The sequence below is a fragment of the Orcinus orca genome, chromosome 5, assembly GCF_937001465.1.
Source record: "Orcinus orca chromosome 5, mOrcOrc1.1, whole genome shotgun sequence".
NCBI classification, from domain to species: domain Eukaryota; kingdom Metazoa; phylum Chordata; class Mammalia; order Artiodactyla; family Delphinidae; genus Orcinus; species Orcinus orca.
The window spans coordinates 12,944,718-12,969,913 of NC_064563.1; the positions used below are offsets into that span (position 1 = coordinate 12,944,718).

A 25,196-nucleotide genomic window follows, 5' to 3' on the forward strand; every position below is an offset into this window, starting at 1 on the left:
TGGTTACCAGTACGAAGTATTGGGTGTAAGAGAGGCTCAAGGATGTATTGTACAACACGGGGAAAATAACCAATATTTGGTAATAACTGTAAATGGAAAGTAACCTTTCCAAATTGTATAAAAAAATTGAAAAAACAACGAATTGGTGACCAGTTTGTGGCGCATTTGCCTCTGGGCAGCCGCAGCTGAGGTGTCAGCTGGGATTCGCCCTTGGATCCCATTCTGTTTCTCGGTAGTTTAAATGGGAGATGACCAAAGGTGTCTGATGGCTGGCCTGTTGTCAGGCAGACACCTGCTCCTTCCCATGACCATGGTTTGCCTCTGACCTTGTCTGGACAGCATGGTATCCCCTTGACACTCTGATTTGTGTTGAGAGAGCCAGCCTTTTCAAGCTGTTGAAGGGAGTAACCTTTTAACCAGAGAGGCTCTTGGATATAAGTCTGATGTTTCAAGTTAAGAAAGCGCATATATTTTCTCACAGGCGCATTGGTTAGTTAGCTTTAATTATTAACTCATGGAGTATTTCTTGAGCACCTACTATTTGCTTCCGTGAAAGCCCATCTGGAGGGAGCGAGCCTCGGGGCCTTGTGCAGGAAGGGCGTTCCAGCAGCGGGAACAGCCAGTGCTAAGGTGAGAGAGAGAGGGGCCTGGCCCGGCTCAGGACCAGCCAGGGGGGCCAGTGCGCTGGGGGTGGGGAGAGCGATGGATGGAGAGAGATAAACAGGTCATTCAGTGCGCAGCAGCCCTGCCAGGTGAGGCAGTCCAGGTAAATGTACTGATGCACTTTCACAATGCGTACCCAATAGAGCGATCTCTTCTCAAGTGTTTGTTAAAACAAGAGGCAGCACAATTTCTAAATCATTTTAATCAAGATTTGTAATAGTCCGTGCCAGTTATTTATTTTTTACTACGATGTGTAGTGTTTTTGTATTCCCCCTGCTTCCTCTGAAGGCGGGCGGTTCTAGGGTGTGAGATGGTCCAGGAGGAGGGGGAAGGACACAGCCAGGCCTAGCTGCCCATAGACAGCTTTTCTGGCTCTGAGTAATCACAAGCTGACTTTTCCAGCCTGTCCTTACCTGGGGAGGCAAAGGCGGTTGATTGTAAATGGCCGTGTGCTTCCCCTCGGTGCTTGGGCGAGGGCAGTTTGCAAAGCATTTGATTCTGGACATCTGTGTTCCTCAGACTCGCATAAGGCCTGCACCCAGAATCTGCCTTTGTCCCTGCCAGAAACCAGCAAACATTTTCTCTTTAAAAAAAAAAAAAAAAAAAAAAAAAGAAAGAAAGAAGACTGTCCTGAGCTTGGAAGCCCGGGGAATTGGGAGCAGCCTGGACTCTCTCGTAATGAATTTTTCACACAAGTCATGGGAAGAGAGAGATTCTTTTCTGAGAGGACAGTGCCATCACATCTTAGCACTTTCCCCTTGAAGACATGTGTGTGTGTGTGTGTGTGTGTGTTGTGCATGACTGAGGCTGGGATCTCTTTTGTAGCCAGGTTAGATCTAGTTTGAGGAAACAGAGGCCTGGAGGCGTTCATGGAACCGGCACTGAGGGCCCCCTGCGGGCTGAGTCCTGTGTGGGGTTCTCACCTCGCGGGGGTGGGGAGGGGGTCCTGGATTCAGGCCTTGGACACAGAGCGAGGGACCCGGGCAGGGTCTTGGGAGCCGGGGGACACTTTGCTGCAACAGGGGGCGTTGGAGTCGAGGCCTGGGGACCCTAGTTATTTGGGAGGATTAGCAGCCAGCAAGTGGAGGGGACCAGTGCAGACATCCCTTGCAGCCTGTGCAGTGCTAGGGGCGGGGAGCATTGCTGATGGGCCCCTTTGTTCATTGGCTGGTTGTAAAGATCAACACACTTGAGGTCTTTACTGGGCCTCCTGGGCCCCCGAGCTGGGGCTACTTCTGTCCCCACAGCTCTGACCTGAAGTTTGGCCATTGGAATAGTAGGCCTTAGGGCTTCCTGCTTGTGTAGTGGTCCCCACACTGCTGCTGGGATGTTGGGGGACAGTGACTTTTGACCCAGCAGTTGCGCTTGTAAGAATTTATTTTAAGGGGTTAACTGGGCAAGGATGCAGGTCCAACAGTGCTCACTGCAGCATTGTTTAAAAATGTTGGAAAAATTGTGAGTCTGCATGACTGTCAGTAGGGGGTTGAGGAAATAAATGAATACCAAGCCTAGGCGATAGCTAAGAGAATCCAGGCTTTTAGATGATGACACAGCTTGTTATTAACCTAGAAAGGCATCTGAATGGAAAACAGGTTCCAAAAGCTTGGAGTCATGATTTAGACTCATGATGCTATTCTAAAAAATATGTTTATATGCATAAAAATATCAGGAAAGGATTACATGCCAGTTATATCTGGTGAGAGTTGAGTAAGACATATTCTCTTGATACTTTTCTATATTTTCTGAATTATTTGCACTGAATTGTATTACTTTAGAATCAAGGGGGAAAAAACCCAAAGTCATGGGGAAGGGGTGGGTGGAGGGACGTCTTGGCATCAGGTGACGTGGTTAGAACCCGAGCTCTGCTGACTTTTGGGGGCACTTGCCCCTTTGGAGCCCGAGTCCCCTCGTCTGTGAACTGGTGTCGTTATTCTTCCTGGGTGGCCTGGGGGACAGGAGGAGACACTGTGTGAGGGAGGGCTTTGCTAGCGGCACAGCCTGGGTGAGGGAGAGGCTGCCTGCGTGCGGGGCTGGCAGCGGGCGCCGGGGACTGCCGGATGCAGAGCAAGTTCCATCGAGATGTGCATTGGAGCCAGGCCCACCGCAGCTCTGCCCTCTTCCCCCCAGGCCCCGCCATGACGTCTCTTTGTCAGAGACCGGCTCTGGGCAAGGGGCCAGAGAGAGGGCTCGTAAGGCTAGGATTACAGCAGGGTGGACTCTGCAGTCTCTGGAGCAAGAGGGCTTTGCTCTGTGGCTGGTCTGTGGGGTGTGGAAATCAGTTGTTTCCCTGCATGAGCCCTGCTGTGTTAGGCTGTCTTCTCTTGGGATTTGCCCGGCACATAATGGGTGCTCAGTAGATGTTTGAGTGGATGAATGTCAACAGGTTGCCCCTTCGTGGCTGTGTGACCTTGGGCAAGTTACTTAATGTCTCTGGGCCTCAGTTTCCTTATTCCACTGCTGGTGCGTAGTAGGCCATGAATAAACATCATTGCTGCTGTTACTGGAGCAGGGCAGGTGAGGACCGCAGCATGGTGGGTACTTGCAGGAAGGACTTGTGTCCATCCTGGAATGTCTTTTCTGCTTGTTTTTGTCTGCTCTTCAATAATAATGATAGTTAATAATAATAACAATAATAATAATAAATGCCTACCATGTACCAGACCCTGTTCTAAGCACTTTGCATAAAGTCACTGAATGCTCAGCACGACCTTCTGTGATAGATACTATCATCCCCATTTTGCTGATAACAAAACTGAGGCCTGGAGTTCAAGTGTCCTGCTCTCGAGGAGTTGCCCAACTGCGCTGTTGACATCGTCTATGGACGTTCTTTGTTGTGGGGGGCTGTCTTGCCCACTGTAGGAGGGTTAGCAGCATCGACTCACTAAAGGCCAGTCAACCCCACCCCCACACCTCAGTTGTGACAGACAAGCATGTCTCCAGACTTGCAAGTGTCCCAGGGGAGGGGGGCAAAGTTGCCCCTGGTGGTGAACCAGTGCCCTAGAGCAGTGCCATCAACGTGTGGTCTTTGCATCGCAGGACCAAGCTGGAATTGCAGAGTCTTGGGCCCCACCCAGACCTGATGACTCAGAATCTCCGGGGGTGGGGGATGGGGCGGCGGTGCCCAGGAGTCTGTCCTCACCGGCACTAGCAGCTTCGCGCATATCCATTAGGCTGTGTTCTGGTCATCTGTGTATTTGGCTCCCCCGCTGGACTAGGCCCCTGGAGGGAGGGGCTTGGCCTCCCCAGCTTTGTGCCCTAGTATCTCACGCGGTGCCTGCACACGGGTACGATGAATGTCGGAATGAACGGCTAGAGTTTGTGGTTAGAACCAAACACCTTGTGGACTCGTGGCTCTTGGCGTTGCCATACACAGTGTCCTGCAAAACCGGCAGGTCCCTTTTCCCTAGTGCCTGCTCTGGAAATGCACTGGTCCCTGGGCTTTCCTTAGGCAGGGCCAACCCTGGGCACAATGGCAGCGCTGCTAAAGCACAACCTGTGACCTCCTTCCGCTCCCCTAAGCCCTCACTCCCGGAGGTCTTAGCTCATGGAGTTATAAGATTCTGTCCTGCTTGGAGATGCCAGGGTTTGAAGAGTGTTTTGCATTAAAATAGGATGACATGTGTGGTTGTGGACCCATGGCCATGATCTATTTAGTGGAAATAAAATCTAGTGGGGGAAAACATATAAAGCTATGTGTAGAGTATATGTAAAAGCATATATACATACAGTAAAAGAACATGTACATTTAACAGAAAAAATGTCTAGAACAGAGATATTCATAGTGTGGTCCACAGGCTGTGATCTGCTTGATACCAATTAAGGTGAAGTACATACAGAAATTGAGAGTAAGACTTTAGAAATTCTTCTCTTTAGCAGTTTGACATGGCTGTGACATCCACGTGGCTTTTCACTTTTCTAGTTTATTTTTGTTGTATTCTGCAGAAGTGTTGATTCATGTTGGTTGGTGATGGGGTGGAGGGATGCATTACCACAGAGTCTGAGAAGTATGTACCCTCAGATGTTACTAGTGGTTAGTGCTGGTCGCTAAGAATCCTGGTGGTTTTAATTTTTCATTTCTTGATGTTTTCTGAATTATTTGCAATGCCCATATTTTATCATTTTCATAGGCAGGGCGTGAGGGTGGAGAACAAAGCACTATTATAAAAAGATGTCTTTATGAGTCAAAGAGACAAATGTCTTCGGAAGGAATTTTAGGAATGATGAGGGCTGGTGGGAAAAAACTTTCAGATTGGTAGTCCCTGCCCTAATTGTAGATAAACGCAGACGTTGGTGGGTTTGCTTGGTGAATTACTGTATTGTTAAACTCTCATGTGGTAATTCACAGAGGGATGAAAAGTGACTTAAAGGCATTTTAGAATTGTCTGCAGCCAAGAAACCCTCATTTATGAAAATCCAAAACAATCACCAAGATAGAACAGTGGCAAACATTCCAAATATTAAGAATATTTAGATATTCAAACTTAGTTACTATATGGATTTGAGTAGTAGCATCCTTTCTACATGGATAAAGACTTGTGGGCACATATAAGTGGGCGTCATTCACTGCAGTCACTTAGGCAAAATGATTATTAGTGTGGGCTGTTGGCTAGAATATAGAAATAGCTGTCAATATTGAAATGGAGTCTACTGCTTTAAAAATATCAGATGTGTCTTTCTTTAAACTATAAAGACCAGTGAGATAGTATGTAAACTTTCCTGGCCCCTTAGCTGGCACCATTGTGGGAACACGGGCCATTGCTGTTGTAGTACAGTGACATGACTGTGTCCCCACGTTTATCCGGGATACCTTCCCTCTGACTTCAGGGTGTCTAGAGGTGTCCCCACCTCAAAAGAAGACAGGCTCTGAGGGTTGGCGGATCCATTGTTGTCCCCACGGTTGATAGAATCTTCAGATACCCCTTTTGGCAGAGAGCTGTGGTCCCTGTGGGCTGCAGCCTTTTAATATTGAGCTGTCATTTTTCCTTCTGAGCGTTTATGGTAGGAACTTTGAACATAGCGGTGTATTTGTGTGTGTGTCGGCTGGATGAATTAAACATCTATTGAACCTCATCCTTTGGCAGCATCCCGGGTATCTTCAACCAGCCCTCCTTTCCGAGAGTTACTTAATCTGCCTATCACCACATAGATGCTTCTAACAGTAGCGACTGTATCCCTTTTATGCAACACATCTTAACCAAGAGTCTCACGATAATTTGCAAATTTGCAAAGGCACTCTTAGAGAGCTCAGAGAATCAGCCTCTTTCATTTCCTTAAAGGAAGATGGAAAACAATTTCGTTCTATTTTTGCCTGACTTTTTTCCTTTGCTGTGTTTTGCTGGATTATCCAAGAGATATTAATGTTTGCTCTGACAGAAAGAAACTGCCAGCAGGGAGACAATGACAGGAACATCCGTTGTTTATTCTCACTGCAGCCAAACCCACTTAATGTAAACGCATACTCTGTGGCATCAGACTCACCCGAAGCATGATGAACAGGGTTCGGGTATGTTCATCCACCTGACCCTTTTGTTGCCAACACGCAAAAGGCTTCAGCTTCATTCTGATAAGATATGAAACCTGCAGATTTGATGTTTTCTTCCCTGGTTTTTGGCTTTTTAAAAAAAAAAAACTTTTTGGCTGCGTTGGGTCTTCATTGCTGCACGCAACCTTTCTCTACTTGTGGTGAGCAGGGGCTACTCTTCGTTGCAGTGAGCAGGCTTCTCATTGCGGTGGCTTCTCTTGTTGCAGAGCATGGGCTCTAGGTGTGCAGGCTTCAGTAGTTGCAGCACGTGGCCTCAGTAGTTGCAGCACAGGGCTCAGTAGTTGCAGCACGCAGGCTCAGTAGTTGCAGCACACAGGCCCTAGAGTGCACGGGCTTCAGTAGTTGTGGCACGCGGGATCAGTAGTTGTGGCTCGCGGGCTCTAGAGCACAGGTTCTGTAGTTGTGGCACACGGGCTTAGTTGTTCCGCGGCATGTGGGATCTTCCCAGACCAGGGGTCGAACCCGTGTCCCATGCATTGGCAGGCGGATTCTTAACCGCTGTGCCACCAGGGGAGTCCCAGCTTTTTTGGAAGAAGAGATGAAACGAAGATGTCCTTCCTTATGGTTCTGGTTCCTATTTCTACCTAATGAATTACCCCCCCAAACTACTTTACCCCAAATCAAATGCTTTATTTTGCCCATGATTTGTTGGGTCGGGAATTTGGAGAGGGCTCTGCAGGGTGGTTCTCGCCAGAGGAGTCTTGAGCAGTTGCAGGCAGATGTCGGTTGGGGGTGGGGTGGGGTGCTCATCCAAATGCCCCGCAGGACTGGATGTCCGAGGAGGCCCACTCCTGTGTCTGGCCGTGGATACTGGCTCTTGGCTGGGGGCTCAGCTGGTCAGTGGTCAGTGTTTACAGGCGACCGTCCCAGCACGGCGGTCCCAGGTACTCTGACCTCCTCATGGTGCCTGGCTTCCCACAGTGGGCATCCCAAGATGACCAGGTGGGAGCATCACAGCTTTGGAAGTCCCATAGCAGCACTTCTGTCGTATCCTGCTGGTCCAAGCAGCCATGAACCTGCCCAGGTTCTAGAGGAGATGGCCCAGACGCCATCTCTTGATGGGAGCAGTCCTAAAGCATTTCGAGCCCTGTTTTAGAATGGCCACACTCCTGGTGGTGATACAGAGACAGTGACTCATTCTGAGGCCCGCAGGATGTCCGTTGGCTTCACCAACAGCCACATTTCACAGTGCCTTGCCGAACTGCGTTAATAGTTAACCATCCAGCAGAGCAAGGACTTTGATTCGTTCTGTCAATAACCCTTAAACCAACCAGCTACAATTAAAGCAAGAGGGAGCAGTTTTGAGCAGTGCTGTGGGTCTTGCGATAGGAAATTCTTTGCTTTGCCTGTTTCTTAAAAATGTTGTCTGAGAGAATATTATGCCATGGCTTCAATGCCTATTACAGAAAATTAGTGGAGGCTAGAGTCCCCAAAGTACAGTAGCTAGACAGACACTTTATAAATTCAGGGGGAAGGTTCTTAAGCTCCTTGGATAGCTCTTGAGCGCTGCTTTCTTTCCCTGCCACGGGTTTTGCTAGCGTCCCCACTGCAGAAATAGGATCCTGGTATTGCATGCATTTGCTGGAAATTGGATCCACTCCCCAAGTTGGAACTTGTTCAAGCAAATCGTACTTTGATGCTGTGAACCCTGGGATCAAAAAAGCATAGGAAAACTTGTTTTGGAGCTAATAGAGGAAAAGCATGGGCTTGGGAGTTCAGGAGAGCTAGGTTTGAATTCTCCCTCTGCCTCTTCATAAGCTGTGCAGTCTTGGCAAGGTTTTTAGCTTTTCTGGGTTTTTCATTTCCTGCTCTCTAAAGTGGGAAGAGCAATACCTATCTTGCAGGGTTGTTAAGGATTAAATAAGGTCATGATTGTAAAGTGCCTGGCACAGTACCTAGCATATAATACGTTCAGCCAGCTTCGGCCCTTCCCTTTCTAACCATTGCTATTTATTGAATAACAACACCTGCGTAAAAGTCACGATTATTTATCAAAAGCTTATTGTTATTCCAAGCACTGTGCTAAGTGGTTTGTATAGTTTATCCTGTTAGTTCTCAAAACTAACACAATGTCTTGAGGACATTGATGAGACATGGAGATTGAACCAGTTCTCACGGGTCACATGGCCAATGGGATGAGGACCCAAGATTTGAATCCAGGAGTCTGAGGCTGGAGCCCATGCCCTGAAGTAGTTTTTTTTTTTTTTTTTTTTTTTTTGCGGTACGCGGGCCTCTCACTGTTGTGGCCTCTCCCGTTGCGGAGCACAGGCTCCTGACGCGCAGGCTTAGCGGCCATGGCTCACGGGCCCAGCCGCTCCGCGGCATGTGGGATCCTCCCGGACCGGGGCACAAACCCGTGTCCCCTGCATCGGCAGGCGGACTCTCAACCACTGCGCCACCAGGGAAGCCCCCTGAAGTAGTTTTTAATATGTGTGTTTGTGGGTGTGGAGGCTCTGCTTCACAGGTCCTCACTGAGGCTGGTGAGATGAAAGAATGCTGATCTAGAACAAGTTTTCAGTCTTTGCCCTGACGCTCGCCAAATACACATCCTTGGGAGAGGCTTCAGTTTCCTCCTTTGTGAAATGGCAGCCTCTGAGCTAAATGATGGGCAGTGGCTTTTCCAGCCCTGATATTGAATGACCGAGATTTAAAAAAAAAATTTATTTTATTGAAGTATGGTTGATTTACAGTGTTGTGTTAATTTCTGCTGTATAGCAAAGTGATTCAGTTATACATATATATGCATTCTTTTTCATATTATTTTCCATTATGGTTTATCACAGGATATTGAATATAGTTCTCTGTGCTATACAGTAGGACCTTGTTGTTTATCTATTCTGTATATAATAGTTTGCATCTGCTAATCCCACACTTCCAATCCATCCCTCCCCCAACCCCCTTGGCAACCACAAGTCTGTTCTCTATGTTTGTGAGTCCTCACAAACTTTTGTAGATAAGTTCATTTGTGTCATATTTTAGATTCCACATGTAAGTGATACCATACGGTATTTGTCTTTCTCTGTCTGACTTTCTTCACTTAGTATGATAATCTCTACGTCCATCCATGTTGCTACAAATGGCATTATTTCATTCTTCTTTATGGCTGAGTAGTATTCTATTGTGTATATGTACCATGTCTTCTTTATCCATTCATCTGTCAATGGGCGTTTAGGTTGTTTCCATGTCTTGGCTGTTGTGAATAGTGCTGCTGTGAACATTGGGGTGCATGTACCTTTCTGAATTACAGTTTTGTCCAGATATATGCCCAGGAGTGGGATTGTTGGATCATATGGCAGCTCTGTTTTCAGTTAAAAGAAAGAAATTATTTATTTATTTGGCTACGCTGGGTCTTCGTTGCGGCATGCAGGATCTTTGTTGCTGCGTGCAGGATCTTCATTGTGACATGCAGAATCTTTAGTTGCGGCACACGGGATCTTTTTTAGTTGTGGCATGCAGGATGTTTAGTTGCGGCATGTGGGATCTTTAGTTGCAGCATGTGGGCTCCTTAGTTGCGGCATGCAGGCTCTTTTAGCTGCAGCATGTGGGATCTTTAGTTGTGGCATGCGGGATCTAGTTCCCTGACCAGGGATCGAACCCAGGCACCCTGCATTGGGAGTGCGGAGTCTTAACCATTGGACTACCAGCGAAGTCCCTATTTTCAGTTTTTTGAGGAACTGTCATACTGTTTTCCATAGTGGCTGCAGCAGTTTACTGGAATGATTGAGATTTTGATTTGAATCTAGCCACATGCTGAATGAGCTGAGTCCCCCTCAGTCTTGATGATGGGGAAATACAAAACATTGGTCAATCTGTGCTGCAGCCAAATTAAAGTCTGATATTTATTGAAGCAATACTTGCACATAGTTGAAGAAAAGCCCCTGAGAAAATGAAAGTCCTCTGCCTCATTCCTTCCCACCCCCAGTTCTGCTAGAAGCAGCCACTTTTCCTGTTTTTAGCCACTTCCGGGTTCTTCCGTGTCTCTTAAACCAATGGCAGTGGATTTTTACTTTGTTTCCTTTGCGTCCTTCGTCCTCCTTTCTTTCCGTTCTGTTCCGGGAGCTGCAGTCAGGAGGAAGGTCCTCCAAGAGGAGCAAGGCAGCAGCTTGCCTGGAGTGCTGGGAGGGGGGTGCGTGCTTTCCACAGAGGCCTCACTGCCTGGTCCCTCGAGCTTCCCTAGGCTGGGCCGTGAACTCACCATTGCCCTGATGCTGAAACTCATGTTAATTTAAAACAGAACTTGTATTGCATAACTGCTTGATGGGTGGCTGAAACATCACCCCTGATAAATGTTCACATTATTTGTATGATCCGTCTAAAATCCAATATTTGCACATTTTTTTAAAATAGGAAGGCCTATTTTATTTTATTTATTTTGGCTGCATTGGGTCTTTGCTGCTGCGCGCAGGCTTTCTCTAGTTGCGGCAGGCGAGGGCTACTCTTTGTCGCGGTGCGCAGGCTTCTCATTGCAGTGGCTTTTCTTGTTGCAGAGCACGGGCTCTAGGCCCACAGGCTTCAGTAGTTGAAGCACGTGGGTTCAGTATTTGCGGCATACAGGCCCTGGAGCATGTGGGCTTCAGTAGTTGGCGGTGCGTGGGCTCAGCAGTTGCGGTTCTAGGGTACGCGGGCTTCAGTAGTTGTGGTGCATGGGCTTAGTTGCTCCACAGCATGTGGGATCTTCCTGGACCAGGGATCGAACCCATATCCCCTGCAATGGCAGGCGGATTCTTAACCACTGGGCCACCAGGGAAGTACCCCTAATATTAGCAAATGTTTGAAAAAAAGTGAGTCTTAAAATTGAGGAAATATGTTAAGCCTTTTGGTGCAGACATGGAGATAGTTCACTTGCGGTTGAACTCCATAAAATGCCTCAGTTTCAGCAGTTCTGCCTCCTCTCACACTAAGAATCTTGTGGATTTAAAAACATGTGTTTGGGGCTTCCCTGGTGGCTCAGTGGTTGAGAGTCCGCCTGCCGATGCAGGGGACACGGGTTCGTGCCCCGGTCCGGGAAGATCCCACATGCCGCGGAGTGGCTGGGCCCGTGAGCCATGGCCTCTGAGCCTGCGCATCCGGAGCCTGTGCTCCGCAACGGGAGAGGCCACAACAATGAGAGGCCCGTGTACCGAAAAAAAACCAAAAAAAAAAACACATGCGTTTGGCTCTGAGTGAAAAAAGCAGCGGGTCCTTTCAGCCTTCTCAGCTCTGCTGTGTATGTGTGTGTCCCTGTGTGTGTGAGAGAGGGTGTCTGTGTGTGCATGAGTGTGCCTGTGTCTTTCTGTGTATGTGTGTCTGACTGAGTGTGTGTGTGTGTGTGTGTGTGTGTGTGTAGGGTGGTTATGTAGCTTCTGTCCCTCCTCCTGGGCCTCATACAATTGACCGTTGTGCCTGAAGACTAAAGGGCTGTTGGGTTTTCTCCTTTGTGGTGCTTTGGACCTTAGGCTATTGAAACGTATTTTTTTGTAATTGGTTAGATTCCATCCTGGTGGCTCCTGCCTACGTAACATCAACAAAAAAGGTGAATTGAAAGTGAGTCTTTCCCAGTGACAGACATTCTACACAATAACTGGTTCATATTATTGAAAACTATCAAGGCCATGAAAAACTGAAGAATGCTTCCAGAGTAGGGAGACTAGAGAGAGATTGACAGTAGATGTCGTTTGAGTCCTGGACTGGATCCTGGACCAGGAAAAATATCTTTTTCCCTTTGCTGTAAAAGACGTTGGTGGGACAGTTGATGCAATTTGAACAAAGTCATAGACTGGATTAATGGCATCGTATCAATGTTAATTTTCTGATTTTGATCATCGTACTCTGGTTCTGTGAGAGAATGTCCTCATCTTTAGGAAATACACACTGAAATACTTCAGGGTAAAGGGACATCAAGTCTGCATCTTACCCTCATTTTTTCCAAGTCTGAAATTATTTCAAACTAAAAAAGTTGAAAAAAGAGCTTTTTCCTTATTCCCAGACCTACCGACTGCCTTAACTCGGCCTCCAAATGGCTGTGGAATCTTGATGTTGCATGAAGCTGGGTGGTCCAGTGTGGGGACAGCTGCGGGGGCTGCTTGTGCTCTGGGAGATGGGAGTGGGTCCTCTCCTGCTTGTTTGGAAACATCCCTCTAGTCAAATCAGAATTCTAGAGGACAGCCTTTCTGCCTGGGAGTAACTTGGTTCCACTTAGGCCTAAAAAAGCTCTCAGACCCTTGATAACCTCGGAAGAGGCCAGCTGGCCCCAGGAAACCATGCTGACCAACCATCTTTTCTTACTTTCCTTTTCTCCTCTCTCAGTGGAAGGAAGCTCTTGGTGGCCCAGAACCAGGACAGATGGTGTGGTGCTGTGGAAAGAGGAAGCAGGGCTGACCTTGTCACCAAGGCTGCCGAGCTGCACAGGGCCTGCCCCTGGGTCTGGAGCTGGGATGGAATCCCCTACACTTTCTTCCAAACCACTCAAACGGCTTAAATAAAAGGCAGGATTTTCCTTCATGAACCCCAAGGGTGGGGAGGGCATTGTAGAGCCTTGAGCAGGGACACCAAGCATCCCAGCATCGTTATTTGCAGTCCTCACTCTCAAAGGTGCCTTTGCCAAAGGTTGATAAATGATGTGGCTGTGTAATTGCAGAATTCGGGTCAGGAAGCAGGAACATCGCCCGCATTCCCCCTCTGCTGCCTCCCCTTCTCTCGTTTGCTTTCTCTTCCCTCTCGGTCAACTCTCTCTGTGTCCCCATCTCTCCCCCCTCTGGCTTCCTCCGTTTTGTCCCCTGGGAGAGGGTCTTGTGTCAGAAGCACAGCAGCATGGCTCTGCTTACGCGTGAGGCACAGTCCCCACAGAAGGTGGGCTTTGCAGACGCCTCAAGAAGCCTCTGCCTCTGAAGTTGGGGTTTGAGGTGGGAAAGAAGGGGGGGTGGAGGGAGGGAGCTAGGCTAGAGGTCCCGGTGGCGATTCTGCTGCTTCCAACTCAGAGGCCCTGGTACTGTCTCCCCCTTCTTTCTTTTCCATGCACGTTTCCATCCTTTTGCAGCTGTCTTCACCAGGCTCCCTGGTTGGATGAAACTCGCTGATGGGGAATTGGGCCTGAGGGGTGCTGGGCGGGGAGGGGCTGGCTCCAGCCCCCCGGGGGCTCCTGCCCTCGCCCCCCCTTCTCCACCTCTGCCTCTTCTCTGCTCCTGGGCCCTCTTGCCTCGGCCTTTCTGGTTTGGCTCCCCAGGTCCCGGCTCTGCCCTGGCGCCGTTTTTCCACTTCTGCCTCTGCTGCAGAATTCCTGAAGGTGAAATCAGATTGTCCTGGCCGCCCTTCCCACAGGGCTGTGACAGCCGCTCCTTGTGGCAAGAAAAACCAGGCAGAGGCAAGGAGACAAGGCAGCAGGAGGACCCGGGAGCGTGGCGTGATCTCTCCAAGTGGGGAGCGGGGTGAAATCTGGGGTCCAGGAGCTGGACCTGTGCTGTCCGGGATGGCAGCCACTAGCCCCATGGGGCGATTTGAAGTATACTTTAAAAATTAAAATTTAATACAAAATCCAATTAGCTGCACTAAGCACATTTCAAGTTTTCATTTAGCCGCCTGTGGCCGGTGGCCTCTGTAGTGAGCTACACAGATACAGAACATCTGCATTGTTGCAGAAAGTTCTAGCAGCCAGCCCTGGAGGACACTTGATCCCTTTCACCGAAGCTCTAGGAAAGTGGTTTCTTTGTGTGTTTTAGTAGCTACCACAAGTGCTGTTAAAGAATAGATTGGATGGGTGGGGAAAAAACATGTTGTAGTAACATTAAAAACGTTTCAGGTACCTTAGAATTGGTCAGGAAGTTGGAGTGTTTCCGGGGGTGCCTTTCATCGTGGAATTCTGGAACATTCCTGATACAGAGACTTTACATCCCCACTCTCTCGTTCTTCTGCCTCTGTCATAATTTTTGCCTTGTTCTAGTTCTTATGTACTGTTTATTCTGTATTTTCCTGGATTCACATTCGTACTTAAGTTTGTTTGAAAATGAGACTTCATGACCAGAAGTGAAAAGTCATCAAAGGGAAATAACTTTGTTTCAAGCAGGCTTTTTTTTTAACATTTTATTTTATTTTTTATTATTTTTTTAACATCTGTATTGGAGTATAATTGCTTTACATTGTTGTGTGAGTTTCTGCGGTATAACAAAGTGAATCAGCTATATGTATACATATATCCCTATATCCCCTCCCTCTTGCGTCTCTCTCCCTCCCTCCCACCCTCCCTATATCCCACCCCTCTAGGCAGTCACAAAGCACCAAGCTGATCTCCCTGTGCTATGTGGCTGCTTCCCACTAGCTATTTATTTTACATTTAGTAGCGTATATGTGTCAATGCCACTCTTTCACTTCAGTGAAGAATCATATGGACGTGCCCAACTCATAGGGTCCCGCTTGCTGACTTTGCAGAGCAATGCTCCTTTGTTTCCAGTGGGTTTATTGTTTTGCCTATCAAATTCTAGCAGATTCCCTTTGGGGAGGGCTCTGAGCCTAACTCCCCCTTTCTTAAAAAGGAGATTAGCAAACGTGAAGAAGGGCTATGAAGAGATAGTGACCCCAAATGGAGGCTTTCTCCTCTTGGGAAGGCCTGAGAAGGTATAGCTGCTTCTCTGTTACTGAAAATACACTGGTGTTTCCCTCCAGCAGGGTCTCTGCAGGGCAGCCCAGGGGCAGGGTGTGGTTTGGTGGCACCAGCTGACCCGATGCTTCTTTTTTTTTTTTAATTGGGGTATAGTTGTTTTACAGTGTTGTGTTAGTATCTACAGCAAAGTGAAGTAGAGTTCCCTGTGCTATACAGCAGGTTCTTATTAGTTATCTATTTTATACATATTAGTGTATATATGTCAATCCCAATCTCCCAGTACATTCCCACCGCTTTCCCCCCTTGGTGTCCATACATTTGTTCTCTACATCCGTGTCTCTTATTTGTGCCTTGCAAACCTCGCCCGCTGCTTTTGGGCCTGAGGTTCCTTTTACACTCCTGTGATCACTGAGCATTTCAGAGCTTTTGTTTTTTGTGGGGAGCATCTACAGTATCTGCCGTGTTAGAGATTAAAACAGAGTTGTTTTAAACACTTGTATTCATTCATTAAAAATGACAGTAATAAGCCTATTACCTGTCAGCGTAAAGAATATATCTTATCAAAAATAACTGTTTTCCCAAACCAAAAGAAACCCGTGAAAAGAAAGCTGTCATTTTATGGTTTTTATGAGTCTCTTTCATGTCTGGCTTAATAGGCGAGCTGGATGCTCACTTCTGCTTCTGCGTTCTGTCTCTTGATGTCACCGCTCAAGTAGTCTCTGGAAACTCCACTCAACGCTCATGAGAGAATGAAGGTGAAAGAGGCAAATTAAGTCGAACTCAATTATGAAAATGGTTTTGACCTTGCAGACTCCCAGAAAAGGTCTCAGGGAACCCCCAGTCCCTACCCCCGTGTTCCCTGGACCAGACTTTGGGAGCCAGAGGTGAAGGGAAAGACACATGGAACTTAGGACTAGTGGTCTGTGCTCCTGACGCTAGCCTGAGGCTCCCCTGCCTGTGACCTGAGGTCAAGACAGCACTTCTCCCCTGGGGCTGAGGTCTCTTATCTGGAGACTGGGGACCGCCCTTCTTGCTGAGCCTGGCCATCCTGTCCTACAGGGTCCTTGTGAGTCTCAGATCATGCCTGTGAAATCTTTCCATGAGCAGAAAGCAGTGTATTTATAAATGGCGTTACTAGGGATCTTTTGAAGTTTGGTGTCACCCTTAATTTGTAGGACAGTTATTTTTAAAAACTGACATTGTGTCCTAATCTCGCTTGGTTCTGGGGACGTCTTTGTGAAGGGGAGAGGCTGCCCTTCTCAGCTTACAGGTGACATCATCGAGGCTTGAGTGAGTGGATTGGCCAGAAAACAGGATTGTCCCCAGGGTGGTGACCCCTGCCCGCTGTTTCCAAGGCACACGGGTGCTGGTTTCGTGGGGCTGAGGTTCCTGTCTGATAGGGCGCTGCATTTTGACACACTGACATATTCAAACAGGGAGACTGCCACCCTCAGCAGTTCTCTGCGTGAAGAAATTGCCCTCAGTCTGAGTCACCTGATGGATGTGACACAGTTTTGAGATTGGAAGATCTGAGGCCTCATCCAGGCCGAGGGAGCCCTTTTAGAACTCCTTCAAGTGGTGATCTAAAAAAAAATTAGCTGGTAAACAGCCCTGGCTGGTAGGTGGCTTATTTCTGTTGACTGGTGAAAGCTCTACTCGTTCTCCTGAGGTGTTTGTACTTCTGAACTGCTTCCCTCCATGGGTCACTTACTGTAGGGAAAACAGCCAGCTCTCCTCCCTGGACACTCCTGGAAGCAGCCCCCATTCTGATCTTGGGAGACACATTTGCCTGTAATTGTAGGAGACAAAGAACCACGGTCGAGTCTTTTCTCGCACTAGGAAATAAGGCAAAAAACACAAGTTCAATTGTGGCCAGCTGGCCTTAAGATGGATTAAAAAAAAAAAAAAAAGAAATGCTTTGTACAGGGTAGGTTGAATTAAGTTCCCCAGACCCTGCTCCTCATAAGCATGGCTTTATTATCAGGGGCAGAAGCCCTCCAGCAGTTACCTGTATTTAGTTACAGTGCTTTGCCACATTATAGACTGTAGATTGACTTTCCCCTCCCTGAATACATTAATATGACTACCTTAAGGCATACAGTATTTTTCAGTTTTTTTTAAAAGCTTACTTAATTCAGTTGCAAATGGTAGAAATTCAATTCCAACTAACTTAAACACAACATAAAGCAAGGGGGGACAATTGGGTGTGTGTGTGCATTATTTTGGCTCTAGGAGAGTGGAGTATGGGGTTAGACTGTAAAGCATTGCTAGGACCAAGAGCTCAAAGTGTCATAGGGACTCCCTCCCTGCCTTTGGCAGGCTCTGCCCTCATGGTGCCAAGATGGCTGCAGTCTGCTCCAGCTTTCATTCCATCTTCTCAGCCATCTCAGTGCAAAAAGTTCCTCTAACAGTTTCAGAAAAGTCCCAGAATGAGATCTCACTGGTTCTGATCAGTCCCGTGCCCTCCCTCAGCAATCCCTGAGGCTAGGAGTATCCCCGACTGATTGGCCAGGCATGGGACCAGTTCTGGGACCAGGGTGAGGCCTGGGAAAATCAGGGCTATTATGTTGGGTAGGCAGGAAAGGTTTTGGTTTGTGGGCTCCCACACCCCAGCATTTGTAGTGAATTATTACTCAGGTAGCCATGACCCTCTGTGGGATGGTACCAGAACTAGGCCCACTCTTTTATCAGGAAGAAGGCTGGCTTTATGTTTAGCTTTTAACACGTCTTGGATGAATAAGTTGTTGGTGCTTGGCTGTCGGCCAGCCATGCGTCATCCTCTCTGGCAACACAGCCTCTTTTATAGAGGAAGACGCTGACGTCAAATCATATTTCCTGGGCCCAACACCCTTTGATGGTCACACGCTTGACCAGGCTGGTGGTCCCTGAATCTGCCAACCAGACTCAAATGAAGACCCCAGTCCACTCTTTGGTAAAACCCAGATTTGATCTGGTGATGCCTCTGCTTAAAAATCCACCGTGATATTTTACTACAATTTTAAAAAGGGCAGAAAACAAAATAAAACAGACAACACCCTCCCCCCACCCCATCCCCATTTATTTCTCCCTTAGAGGCAATTTAATTGATCAGTTTAACATATTTTAGCTGATTCTTTAGGTATTTACATCTGTGACTCTAGTGGCATCTTTAGGAGTCTCTATGTATAGTATCATGTCATCTGCAAACAGTGACAGTTTAACTTCTTCTTTTCCAATTTGGATTCCTTTTATTTCTTTTCTTTCTCTGATTGCCATGGCTAGGACTTCCAAAACTATGTTGACTAATAGTGGTGAGAGTGGACATCCTTGTCTTGTTCCTGATCTTAGAAGAAATGCTTTCAGTTTTTCACCGTTGAGGACGATGTTGGCTGTGGGTTTGTGGTGTATGGCTTTTATTATGTTGAGGTAAGTTCCCCCTGTGTCTACTTTCTGGAGAGGTTTTATCATAAATGGGTGTTGAATTTTGTCAAAAGCTTTTTCTGTATCTACTGAGATGATCATATGGTTTTTATCCTTCAGATTGTTAATATGGTGTATCCCGTGGGTTGATTTGCGTATATTGAAGAATCCTTGCATTCCTGGGATAAACCGCACTTGATCGTGGTGTCTGACCCTTTTAATGTGCTGTTGGATTCTGTTACTTCTGTGACTCTAAACAGTAGGCTTTGTGTGGCTACTTCTTGACTTTTTAGTTTTAGTTCTTTTTTTTTTTGCGGTATGCGGGCCTCTCAGTGTTGCGGCCTCTCCTGTTGCGGAGCACAGGCTCCGGACGCGCAGGCTCAGCGGCCATGGCTCACGGGCCCAGCCACTCTGTGGCATGTGGGATCTTCCCGGACCGGGGCACGAACCCGTGTCCCCTGCATCGGCAGGCGGACTCTCAACCACTGCGCCACCAGGGAAGCCCTAGTTTTAGTTCTTATCTGCGGACACCCCCTATGGAAGATGAGGCTTTAGTCTCCTTCCTCCTGTGTCCGCCGCCACCCCCGTCCCTCCCAGCAGGACCGCGTTGTTGTCAGTGTTCAGCGTTTACACTGTTACAGCTAGGAAAGATCTATTCACAGACATGCCGTCCAGGGAACGATGCAAACTTTTGTTTTTTGTGGTAGAGAATTCTTCAAGCATTGCTGACTACAGGCATGTAGCAAGTAAATTGAGACTCACAAGAGAAACCCACCCTGTCTCCCATTGCGTGTGGGATAGAGTTCAAAGGCCTCAGTGTGGCCCACGTGCCTTTCCTTCCTCCGTCCCACCAGCCCTCCCACCTGCCACCCTTCGCTTTGCTGGTCCTTTGATGCCCCCTTCTCTGTCTGGTGAAATCCTCCTCCATCCAAGGCCTGGTTGGAATGGTGCTTTCTCTGGGTGTGTCCTTCCTGGTTGTGTGTTCACTGCAGTGTGTAGACTGAGGTCTTAGTACTTATCACACTGCACGGTGCTTATTTATTTACCGCTTGAGTTTAAATCTTGGCTGTGCTGTTTCCCAGCTTTGCGACCTTCGGCAAGCTACCTAGTTGCTCTGTGCCTCAGTTTCCCTCTTTATAAAATGTGGATAACAACCATAGCACCCACAGGGGACTATACTCAAGATTTTGTAATAACCTATGATGGAAAAGAATCTGAAAAAGAATAGATATACATGTATAGCTGAATCACTGTACTGTGCACCTGAGCTGTACACCTGAAACTAACACAACACTGAAAATCAACTATACTTCAATTAAGAAAAAAAGGAACAACCATAGCACCGACCTGGTAAGGTTGTTAGTGATTGCATATGCTGATGGAATGAAAGCATCTGTAAGTGTCTGCCCCAAGGGAAGCTGTCCATCTGTTCCCTGTACCCGCCTCATGCAGGCAGGTGGCTTATAGGCACTGGTGCCCAGAATAGCTCTGGGCAAATCAGAAGTCTCTGAGGGCCTGGCAGGGGAGCTCAGTGAGTGAAGCAGGCTGGGTGTGGCTCAGGCACAGGACGTGGGGACTGGAAAGGACAGTCTCCAAGGGGTGTCTTCTCCTTTACTTCTAGCCAGTGGTTGCCAAGTAGGAATGGGGGCCCAGTTTTGCCAGATCATCTGATTTAAAAAAAAATTTTTTTTTTTTTTTACGAGAAATGTGAGCATCCGCATTTAAAAAAATATACGATTTTTCCTGAGCTTTAGTACACAGCGTAGCGGCTGAAGGCCCTAAGCCTGTGGGCCCATAGGCCACTGGTTTGGGGCACAATTCTCATTTCCCAGAGGAGGTGCAGAGTGATGGCGTGACCTGCCCTGGGTCACACGCTGACTGATGTGGCCCCTGGAGTTCCCACCTGTGGTCTGGATGTGGTGCTGGCCCCTCCCCCACCAGGGTGCTGAGTGGGAGGATTCAGCCATGTGTGTAGGTGCGTCTGCCAAGCCTCTGCCCACACGGTAGCAGGTTATTCCCGCCCTCACGTCAGCTCCCCCTGCCTCAGAGCCACCCCCTTGGTGGTGTTTAATAGGATCGTGGGTCTCTTTTTATGCCGGGGGAAAAAAATTGTGTGCATTTATTGAATACCTGCCGTGTGCCCAGGAACTAGTAGGTGTTTTATGTTTGCATTCTCTCTTATTCCTTCCAACAGCCCTCCCTATGAGATGGAAAGTCACCATTTTATAGGTAATAAAAATTATTCATAAGGAAGTTACCTGATGGGGGCCTCACAGAAAGAGGTTTAACCAGGATTAGATCCATCTCTCTGATACAAATCCTGAGCTCTAGACAACATGTTACCTCCCACGTACAGGAAGTCAAGTCTAACAGAAGCTCGGTGGAGCTTTGCTTGTCCCTGGCGGCCTGCATGCATCTGTGGCGCGTCCTCTGGAGGACAAGCCTAGTCTTGTTCTGTCTTCGGCAGCTGTAGCTGTAGCACGTGACTGCAAGCCTGGCCAGATAGGAGGGAAGGCAGAGAAAATTATGATAATGAGGACACAGGCCTGGGGAAAGCAACCAAGGCCTCTGTCAGAAGTAGGATGGGACTCAGGAGCTGAGAAGCTCCCATACAAGACAAAGGCCATGGCTTCATATGCTGCAGCCCTGGCACTTTCAAACCCATCTAGAAAACCCAGGGTATGAGATGATGGGGGAAAGGAAATTAGAAGTGATTGGGGCCTTCCTCACCCCCATGAGCCATCCTGTTGGCCCAAGAGGCCCATATAATTTTATGTTTAGAAATAGTTTTCAGATAGTGAGGCAGCTCCTTTGTAGCCAGCGGAGCTCACGTGTTTTACCAGCAGTGCGGCCGGCTGCTCTTGGGGCAGCCCCATGGCTGGTGATCATGTGTTGTTCCTCTCTCCCTGGGCACCCACTTCTGCTCTCAAACGCCCGCACACACCCTGAGGCATGGCTGTGACAGGCCAGTGCCCGAGGGCAGAGGAGTAGAGGGGAGGGACGTGGGGTCTCTGAAGCCCTCACCGACCATCCAACATGTCCTCCTAGACCTGGGACTAAATGTTGTCTTTTTAATTTTTTTTTCCTCCTTGTGTCATCCATGGATCTGGTTTCCTGACTTTCACAACGTGGTTAACCCTGGCACCACCCACCTGCCTGTTCTTCTCTCCCAAACTCTTATGCAGGCCACCTTGCTCGTGGCATCTCTGGGAGGGGTGGCCGCCCTTATCTCTAGCCATTCTCTGCATTCCAGACGTCCAGCTTCCTTCAGTCTCTGGAAAACGCCACACTACTCCCTCCCCCCACCCGGTGGGCGCTGGTCTGCCACCTGCTCTGGACTCAGTATTTTCTCTTCTCTCCAGGTGCCCATCCACAATTCAGGCTTCTGTGCAGATAGTAACCCCTGGAAGTTTCCTGTGAGTCTCCCTCTAACCTCACCCCCCTCCCCCTGCCCCCCTGACCTGGCCTGGTGAGGTTCTCTGCCCTGGGTTCCACGGCACCTGTACTGGTCCCATCCTGGCGCAGACTCGCTGGGTTGGGCTGTAAATGCCTCCCTCACCCACCAGACTGGAAGTGCCCTGAAAGCAGGGACCAAGCCCAAGGCCTAGCACAGGGTTTGGCATGTGGGAAATCTGTACCCGCTGTTTAATGTTGACCACGTTACACGGGTGGGGACATCATGGGAGTGTAGCAAATGGTGCCGTCATTAGGGAGTGAAGCAGCCAGGCGTGGCCGGACTGGGCATCTTCCCCTGGATGGAGCCTTTCAGTCTAACCTGCATTGTCCAATGAGGTAGTCACTGGCCACATTGTTTAAATTTAAATATAGTTACTTAAAATGAAATAAGTTAAAGACTCAGTTAGTCAGTCTTGCTAGTCAGTGTCAAGTGTTCAGTAGCCATGTGTGGTCAGTGGCTGTCATACTGACCAGTGCAGGTCATAGGACACTCCAGCATCGTGGAAGGTTCTCTTGGATGGTGGTGCTCTAGACACCGTCTTGTAAAGGCATGAAATCAGGGCCTTGTAGGCCGAGTGGAGGCCCTTCTGGGTGCTTCCGGTTAAGTAAAGCAGATTTCCGCACGTTCCTTCTTAAGCCTGAACTGTGTCCTCAATTTCCTGTCTGCAGGACATTCGTCAGAAGTTCCGCTCTGTTCTTGTTGAGGCAACGGTGAAACTGGATGAGCTGGTGAAGAAAATTGGCAAAGCTGTGGAAGACTCAAAGCCCTACTGGGAGGCACGGAGGGTGGCGAGGCAGGTAAGCTCTCCTGCTCTGCCCATCACCCCACCCCGCGCCATGGGCGCACCTCTGACTCGTGGGCCTCCTGCGGAAGCTCAGGGGCACGGGACAGCCGTGGCTTTGTCCACAGGTACGTTTGGAGTCAGCCCCTTGTTTTCCTCCCCCCAACAGGTTGCTTTCACTCCCGCTCTTGGTACTGTTAGTAGGGTGAGCATGCTGTCATTTGGTTGCCCCTACCAGTGGGCGCTGCCTTACTGCTGGAACTGGTACCCAGGTCCACCTCCCAGGCGGCCGGACCAGAGGCTGTGCTTAGAACATCGGGCTTGTCCTCCGCCCTCCCTGATGACTGCCTGTCGGACAGCAGGAGGAACACTCCCTCCCTCGTATTCTCCTCCCTGGTTTGGGAGAAATTAGCCATCTGCTTCTCTTGGAACATTGGTTCTTTGTCCTGAGAGCCCAAATAGGCAACAGAGGAACCAAGACCAGAAAAGGGGCGGCAGAGGGGCTGTGGTCAGGCAACTGCCGGGGCTGCTGGTTTCAGAGTGTCTTCCTTGAATCGTCACTGATGTGAGGACTTCCCAGCCTGAGATGCAGGCCCTGTGAATGGGAAGGAAAAGAGCTCCCAACACATGGTGGTACCTGCTGTGTGCCAGGCCCTGGGCTGGGGGCTCTCACACTCCTTGGCCCACACTGGGGCTTCCTGCTCAGGTGACTCTTGAGGAGCTGGTCCCGGTTGAGTTCCTGTCCCTGCTGTGTGTTATGTGACAGAAGATGCTGTCGCCTCCCAGGGTCTCTTCCTGTAAGCAGATGCTCAGTGAGTGCAGGTACCACGGCAGGCCCCCACTGTGTGTGCGCAGTGTGCTGTTGGGCTGGGGCGGGGGTGGGGGAGGCGATGGGAAAGCGAGCCCTTGGGAAGCGAAGCCCCAGGAATGTGTTAAGACGGGAGCCATCGAGGATAAGGGGCCAGGACTCGGGCATTCCTCTTCCTTGCCCCGCTCCGCGCACCCCTCAGATTTCTCATCCCCTTGACGCTTTGGTGGTTCTGCTGAGACTCTAGCTACGTATTTGGGTTTTGCATTCTGAATGCTGAACTGAGCTTTCTGGTTGGAACCTTCCAGATAATGTGGCCTTTGTTCCTAGACAGACCAGCTGCCCGAAACCCTTCCTTCCCTGTCCTGCTGCCCTGGACTGTACAACATCCAAGTGCCCATGACTTGGTGGCCTGCAACAAGCCTGAGCAGCCGTCCTTCTCTCCGCCTCCCTCTGGGGCCCCACCCAGGCTGCAGCTTTCTAGAGAGAAGGAGCCCTTCTCCAGAAGGTGCTCAGCAGTCCCCAGAAGCTCCCCAACCCTAAGGCATCCTCCCTCCAAAGTGCCCCACGTTGGCGATGTGTCTCACCCACCATAGCCCGGGGTGGTAGTGGTCTTGACCTGGCAGTGAGAAGGGTTCTGGTTAGGTTTGAGGAGAAATTTCTGATAATTTAATGTAAACATTGGGTCAGTGCTGAGGAGGTCATGAAACCTCCTCTTCTGAAAGTCTTCAACACTTGAATTTATGGTCCCTTTGAGGCCACAAATATCTACATAAGAACATCCATGTCCCCATGCCGTGGGGTGATGTCATAGTGGTCTGTGAAAGCATCCCCTTGGAGCCTCTGCAGTGGCTTCCCCACGGGAGTTTCCCCACTGGGTCCCCTGAGCTCAGATTCTGGAGCAGAGCTGGGAAAGGGGACCTTTGTGTTCAGGGGCCTCTGGAGGTTGGCCGTTTAGCCACCAGCCCCAGCTGATGGGCCTTACCCTCCTCTGGCTGAACGGATGTCATATATGCTCCTACCTCAGAGTCTTTGAACCTGCTGCTCCCCCTGTTTCTTGTTGTCTTAACCATAGGGTTTGCACGGTCCACTCCATCTCCTTCAGCTTTCTGCTCAGATGTCACTTTATCAACAAGACCTTCCTGGGCTAACATTTAAATGACAACTGCCAGCCCACCATCTCTGCCACCCCAGCCCTCATTCCTTGATTGGCTTTTTCTTCATAGCAGTTCTCACCCCCGACCTGTTATTGTTTACTTGTTTATAGTAGTGAAACTCCACAAATTCCCAGACAGGGAATTTGGTCTGTTTGGGTCATTGCCAGCATACAGAAGGTGTTCACATCTTGAGGAAACAAACAAATGAACCAATGAGTGAATGATGAGGTTGACCAGATGTTCCTCCCGGCTTTCCGTTGGCATCCCGAGCTTTCCCTCTCCATTGCCGCTTTACTCGCAACTTCTTCCCTGCAGAGGGATAGGAGCATGACTGGCAAATCCAGCTTCATCTGGGTTGGGTTTGTTCAAATCTCATTTGGTGGGTGGGTCTCCAGTTGGCTGTGACACACCTGGAATAGATTTCACACCACTCCCTTTTTGTTCCTCACCCCAATCCTCTTGGATGGAAAAAGAGGTAGGAGGGAGCTACGTTGGGAGGGTCCCACTGCTGGGCAGCAGTGACGTGTGGCTTTGCGCCTTCCTCTCATCTCTTGGCCAGTGAGGACAATTACCGTGCAGTTACTGAGTCCCGTGGTCAAGTCACTGAGTCATCAGGCCTCATCAGGTGATACAGACTCTGGGGCTGAGTGACTCTCTATCAGCTGGCAGAGCCCAGGATGAATGTTGAGGGAATGCTGCCTGGCATTATGCCTGCAAACCCCCCCTTAAACTCCTGCCTTCTCGCAGGTGGGCAGGAAGAAGGGTAGAAAAGGCTCAGCGTGACCCCTACCCCTTAGCCCCAAGGGACCTTGTTGGT

At 49.0% G+C, this 25,196-nt stretch overlaps 1 protein-coding gene across 2 annotated transcripts in view; it reads left to right on the top strand.

The window, feature by feature from the left end:
• The window catches only part of SH3BP5 (SH3 domain binding protein 5), a 78,585-nt gene that overhangs the window by 5,782 nt on the left and 47,607 nt on the right, over positions 1–25,196 (top strand). For both annotated transcript variants that reach the window (XM_004271948.4, XM_049710201.1), the window contains exon 3: positions 22,302–22,430. In XM_004271948.4, the coding sequence (XP_004271996.1) occupies positions 22,302–22,430 (129 nt within the window). The remainder of the gene's footprint in view (positions 1–22,301; positions 22,431–25,196) is intronic.